Source organism: Cheilinus undulatus, linkage group 15 (assembly GCF_018320785.1).
Source record: "Cheilinus undulatus linkage group 15, ASM1832078v1, whole genome shotgun sequence".
Classification (NCBI taxonomy): domain Eukaryota; kingdom Metazoa; phylum Chordata; class Actinopteri; order Labriformes; family Labridae; genus Cheilinus; species Cheilinus undulatus.
In genome coordinates, this window is record NC_054879.1 from 45737860 (window position 1) to 45744536 (window position 6677).

Sequence of the window (6677 nt, forward strand, 5' to 3'; positions counted from 1 at the left end):
AATACCACTTCTTTCCACCACTTTTATCCCATTTTTTACATTTTCACAAACTTTTTGCCATTTTTTGCCCATTTAAGCTACCTTTTGCCATTAAATACCACTTGTTTCCTATTTTATGCCCATTTTTGCCAATTCTCTCTGTCACTTTTATCCCATTTTTGCCTTTTTTCACAATTTTTGCCCCTTTTGTCTACTTAGGCTACATTTTGCCATTTAATACCACTTGTTTCACATATTTGCCACTTCTTTTTGCCACGTTTTCCCCATTTTTTGCCACTTATATCCAATTTTTGCCATTTTTCACTTTTTTCTTGCCACTTTTCACCCATTTAAGCTACCTTTGCCATTAAATACCACTTTCCCCCCTATTTTTTCCCATTTTGCTACTTCTTTTTGCCACTTTTTCCCCATTTTTGCCATTTTCCCCACCTTTTTGCCCATTTAAGCTACATTTTGCCACTAAATACCACTTCTTTCTGTCACTTTTATCCCATTTTTACCATTTTCACAAAATTTTTGCCATTTTTTGCCTATTTAAGCTACCTTTTGCCATTAAATACCACTTGTTTCCTATTTTATGCCCATTTTTGCCACTTCTTTCTGTCACTTTTATCCCATTTTTGCCTTTTTTCACAATTTTTGCCCCCTTTTGTCTACTTAGGCTACATTTTGCCATTTAGTACCACTTGTTTCACATTTTTGCCACTTCTTTCTGTCACTTTTATCCCATTTTTGCCATTTTTACACATCTGTAACAAACACACTCACATCCTCACAGCTGGCTTAACAAAAGCCCCCCAAACACGCGTGCTTTAAGCCCCCCTGCAAACACAAAAGGTGTGTCAAGTGAGCACAGAAGGGTTTACCCTCCACTACATCTCTGCTAATGTCCATGTGGGAAGCAACATAGAGCACATACCACAAGACAAACACACTCTACCAGAAAAAAAATTGGGGCTTGAGAGAGCTCCCCAGCGGATTGGTCCGTGACGCTGTCGACGCCGATGACGTCGCGCTGTGAAACACGTGGGCCACGGTATCCAGAGCTCACATAAACAAAGCCACATTGGCCAGACTGGGTTAGTCGAAGCTCGTGTCGCTGTCAGTGCGCGGAGTCACACGGTTTTTGCCCGCTCGGCCGCCTGGCATTGTTGGGTACAGACGCTCATGATTTGGAGCTTTTACACAAATTGATGAGTCCCTCCTGCATGCCTATCGCATGGATTGAAAGCCACGATCCTGATGTGAAAGAGGTAAGATTTACGCATCTTTTCCTTTGCATTCAGACCTGTTCAGTGCCGTTTATCTGCTCGGATCCACGAGACTATGAAATATATTTATGCGTAATAACTGCAACTTTGAAACTAAGAAGGTAAATGTAAGCCAGATGTTTAGCCACTGCTTTTATTTTTGATATTTCTCTGCTTTCATGCTCTATAGAAGTTCGCCCTGGTGTGTGAAGTTAGTTTATTTATTAACAGAACTATTTAAAATAAGTCAAAAAGGACAAACTTTGCTGCACTGTGCTTGAAACCGCTCCAAAACGCCATGCGTAATTAGAATTTGGGGACATTTTATGCGCAATTTCGTGCGTTAATCTAATTTTTGGAGGACATTTCTTGGCTATTTCAGATTTTTTAACCTATTAAATGTAAAGGTGGTGTGTTTTATCAGGGGGAGAACCAGAACAGAGACGCTTTCTTGAATCCTGATACAACTCCTGACATTACCCATTTCAAGTGTCACCGAAAAACTGTCATAAGACTTGAGGTATGAGATGGAAAAACTACTCACAATCTGCACAACTGCATGCCATTCTTTGGAAATGACTTTGAAATAAAAAAAGCATGCGTGTGTGTTCGAGTTTAAATCCACTTCTAAGAGCTTTTCTGGTGTTTTCAGCCATGCCCTGCGTCCAGGCTCAGTATGGATCATCACCTCAAGGAGCGAGTCCAGCTTCCCAGAGCTACAGCTACCACACCGCAGGAGAATACAGCTGCGACTTCTTAACACCCGAGTTTGTGAAGTTTAGCATGGACTTAACTAACACTGAGATCACAGCCACTACTTCCCTGCCGAGTTTCAGTACATTCATGGACAACTACAATACCAGTTACGACGTCAAACCGCCCTGTCTGTATCAGGTGCCGCACTCTGGAGAGCAGTCCTCCATCAAGGTGGAGGACGTCCAGATGCACAGCTACCATCAGCAGAGCCACCTGCCGCCTCAGTCGGAGGAGATGATGGCTCACTCTGGGCCTATGTACTTCAAACCGTCCTCTCCGCACGCGCCCGGCACGCCAAACTTCCAAGTCCAGCCTAATCACATGTGGGAGGACCCGGGCTCCCTCCACAGTTTCCACCAGAACTACGTGGCGGCCACTTCTCACATGATAGACCAGCGCAAGAATCCGGTGTCGAGGCTTTCGCTCTTCTCCTTCAAGCAGTCCCCGCCCGGCACTCCCGTCTCCAGCTGTCAGATGCGCTTCGACGGGCCCCTGCACGTCTCCATGAACCAGGACAACCCCGTGCACCGCGGCCTGGACGGCCAGAGCTTCGCGGTGCCGAGCGCCATCCGGAAACAGGCGGGTCTGGCCTTCCCGCACTCCCTGCAGCTCGGCCACGCGCACCAGCTGGTGGACAGCCAAGTGCCATCGCCCCCGTCCCGAGGATCTCCGTCAAATGAGGGTCTGTGCGCGGTGTGTGGGGACAACGCAGCCTGCCAGCATTATGGAGTGAGGACCTGCGAGGGATGCAAAGGATTTTTCAAGGTGGGATGACACTTTCACTGCCCTCTTTGTCAACATTCTCGGTTTCTTTTTCATTTACGGTGCGTAAAATTCTAAAAACTCCCACATCTCCTTTAATAATATGATCGAAGACAGCGTGCCAGTCCGTCCAGGATGCTCTTTAAATATCTTCCCAAACACACCTGACCTTAAAGGGATAAAAAGGCACCACATATTCCCTCTTAATGCGCACAAACAGGAGATGTGCCAAACATCACACATCTCTCCTTTTCCCTGTTTTAATTTTATATTCATGCCTCTACTTTTCATGCTATATAAGTCTTGGAAACAGGCCTTTCCAGTGACATTAAACCTTCTCTTTCTCTCCTTTCTCCCTCAGCGCACCGTTCAGAAAAATGCAAAATATGTGTGTTTAGCGAATAAAAACTGTCCTGTTGACAAACGCCGAAGAAACCGGTGCCAGTTCTGCCGCTTCCAGAAGTGTATTGTCGTCGGAATGGTGAGAGAAGGTATGCCAAGGTCATGTGTTGAATTATTTCATAGCAGTGATTTATATTTCTCATTAGACACACGTGCGTTAAAGTGTTTTGGATCGTAATTTCGCTCAAATTTACAGGATTTTATGCACTAGATGCACGTGCGTAAAAGTGTTTTGATAATAATTTAAATGATTTTATGCACTAGATGCACGTGCGTAAAGGTGTTTTAGATCATAATTTAAAGGATTTTACACGTGCGTCAAGGTGTTTTAGATCATAATTTAAAGGATTTTACACGTGCGTCAAGGTGTTTTAGATCATAATTTAAAGGATTTTACACGTGCGTAAAGGTGTTTTAGATCATAATTTAAAGGATTTACGCACGTTTTTATAAATGACCTCTCATTTTTTCCCCCCACTGCAGTTGTCCGGACAGATAGCCTAAAAGGTCGAAGAGGACGCCTCCCATCCAAACCCAAAAGTCCCCAGGAGCCCTCCCCTCCCTCGCCGCCGGTGAGCCTCATAAGCGCGCTCGTCAGGGCCCATGTGGACTCCAACCCCTCCATGTCTGCTTTGGACTACTCCAGAGTAAGTACTTTCTAAATAATAAAAGCTGCTCTCAGAACACTTAAAAGGAAAAATAGATGGTGGGAAATAAGATTGAAGGCCCTTTTTTAATTTGGGCAACAATTTACTGCCTTGGAAGTTTCCTCTAACACATCGCTGAATTCCTAACTTTGTCAGGCTTTTAATGTGGCATATTTCCCCCCTAAGTAAAGTGGGCTGAAAAAGAGGAGTTAATAAAAAGAAGACATGAATTTAATAGTAAAAAAGCACTCTCTCTCCCTCTTGGAAATGGCCATTTGCAATTTCACGGATTATATATTTTAAAGGACCTCATTAAGGCGCTGTTTAAATTAAATTCCAGTTCCAGGCTAACCCTGACTACCAAATGACTGGAGACAACACTCAGCACATCCAGCAGTTCTATGATCTCCTGACGGGCTCCATGGAGATCATCCGGGGCTGGGCGGAGAAGATCCCCAGCTTCTCTGATCTCCTCAAACAAGATCAGGATCTCCTCTTTGAGTCCGCCTTCCTGGAACTTTTCGTTCTGCGGCTGGCGTACAGGTGAGCTGCCTAATTATGAAACCAAACAATCAGAGCTTTAGATAATCATCAGCCCCTCCTTCAAGCTTCATTGCTTTGGCTTTAATAGCTAGCTAATAATCAGAAGGCTCTTAAATCCCCGTTTACTGCCGTGCGTAATTAACGGCGTTTTCTTATTAATTGCAGGTCCAACCCGGTGGAAGGCAAACTGATTTTTTGTAATGGAGTGGTGTTACACAGGCTACAGTGCGTGCGTGGATTTGGAGAGTGGGTGGATGCCATCGTGGAGTTTTCTTCCAACTTGCAGAGCATGAACATAGACATCTCGGCTTTCTCCTGCATCGCAGCTCTCGCTATGGTAACAGGTGCGTAAAAGGCGGATAAAGATAAAGGCGCATGGCCAAACTTGGAGACGTTTACGCACCGGATATAATTTAGGTGTCTTTTTTTCTCTTTATTTTCAGAGCGACACGGACTCAAGGAGCCGAAGAGAGTCGAGGATCTCCAAAACAAGATAGTCAACTGCCTCAAAGATCAAGTGACATTCAATGGAGGTGGATTGAATCGTCCCAACTATTTGTCAAAACTCTTGGCAAAGCTCCCTGAACTGCGCACGCTATGTACCCAAGGTCTGCAGCGTATCTTTTACCTTAAACTAGAAGATCTAGTCCCTCCGCCAGCAATAATTGACAAACTTTTCCTCGACACCCTACCTTTCTGAGTCCCGGCTCGCTGGAGAGACCTCAAAGAACTTCCAAAAGACTGCTTGATTCAGACTTTTTATTATTTCTGAAGATCCGTAGGCACATAGTCCCACATATGAGAAAGAATTGGCTGACATGTACAGGCCTGTTTATTAAATCCTTGATGGATAATCCCGGGGAAATTGTCTCCTAATTGTCAGCTAACTTAATCCGGTCTTGCAAATCTCTTTTTGACATCGGCTCCACTGATTCAGCATCATCAGCTGTAATATATACCCCATTTCTATATAGGAACACACGCGCACACACACACTGTACATTACAATAGATTACGCGATGCCTCACGTGCATCAGTTTCTAACACGTGTACAAAGTTTGTTACGATGAAAAGATCTGATTTTCTTTTCTTTTCTGACTCGTGCCTATGTGTTTCTGACAGGATCCCCAAAAGTATCCGGAAAAGACAACGCATGTTCTCCTTTTCTTTCACTTTTCTTTTCTTTTATAGGCACTTGCTGAGGTGATGTCTATATATAATATATACCGGACACTATGTAGTCTGCTAGATTTGATACAGATTCGTAGTTATGGCACTCCTTTTATGTATGACGCATATGTGGACAAAATATGTCATGTGTATAGAAATGAGGGACCCATGGTGTTTGTAAAACTGTCAGACATTCCTTGTTTGTATGTGCTGTAAGTATTGTTGCTGTTGAATATAAACGTTTCTATATATTTATTATTTCTATTGCCAAGAGCTACACGACGCATGGTGCAATTTAAAAACGATTTCAAACCCCATTCAGAGTTCAAGCTGAGCACGTTGTCTATGTTTTTATGTCTTTAGAAACGTCTAGGTAGTTTTGGTTTCAACACGTTTTTGGAGAACTGGATAAAGATCCATTATCTTATATTCAAGAGGTTCATGAGTGTGTGTGATGTAGGCCCACATCTTTGGCATCATGATGTACTTAAAGACTTCTGTAACGCTTATTTGGTGCCCGATTCAAAAACTTTAGAGAGAAAGAAATATTTAATGTTTACAAATAAAACCTTTAAATCAATTCCTTTGCTAAATAATTTCTCTGAAATTTATTTTACCCGGTTGAACGGAATGAGAGGCTTTAGGCACGAGATAGAAAGTGTTTTTCACATTCATTTCCTGGAGTGCTGTGATGAGCGCGCGCAGGCCGTTAAAAAAAAAACTACGTCATAAAAATAAACGCCATTTTTCTTGTAGCACTTTTAATTTTATCCTATTTAAATGTGTCCACTCTAAGTTGGTGCTTTTTAAGAGACGCTGAGTAACAGGCAAGGCCTACTTGTGTTTTATATGTAATTTTTCTCCTTTATTTTGACAGTCTATTTAAAACCTATGGAGCGGAAGTTGCACTCATCAAGCTAGGGTTTCAATATTTGATTAATTTTAAAGAAACCTCGGTGCATCATATATTATAGCGCGACAACGTTTTGTTGATTTGTTGTTGAGTTCTGGAAAAACAAAACTTTCATGACAGAAAAAACCCTCTCGGCAAAGAAAAAAAATTACTCAGCAATGAAAAATAACCATTTTTTCTTGATTTGATACAAAGATAACTTTGAGAACAATTTCCCCCCCAAAAAATAAAACA

At 42.6% G+C, this 6677-nt stretch overlaps 1 protein-coding gene across 1 annotated transcript; it reads left to right on the forward strand.

Annotated features, from left to right (window-relative positions):
- The first annotated feature begins 1100 nt into the window (after positions 1-1100).
- Positions 1101-6068, forward strand: nr4a2a (nuclear receptor subfamily 4, group A, member 2a). The gene is made up of 8 exons (XM_041806489.1): positions 1101-1253; positions 1675-1770; positions 1903-2771; positions 3130-3259; positions 3654-3817; positions 4158-4360; positions 4526-4704; positions 4804-6068. The coding sequence occupies exons 3-8, from the start codon at positions 1905-1907 to the stop codon at positions 5058-5060; spliced, it is 1800 nt and encodes a 599-aa protein (XP_041662423.1). The 5' UTR covers positions 1101-1253; positions 1675-1770; positions 1903-1904; the 3' UTR covers positions 5061-6068.
- The last annotated feature ends 609 nt before the right edge of the window (positions 6069-6677 follow it).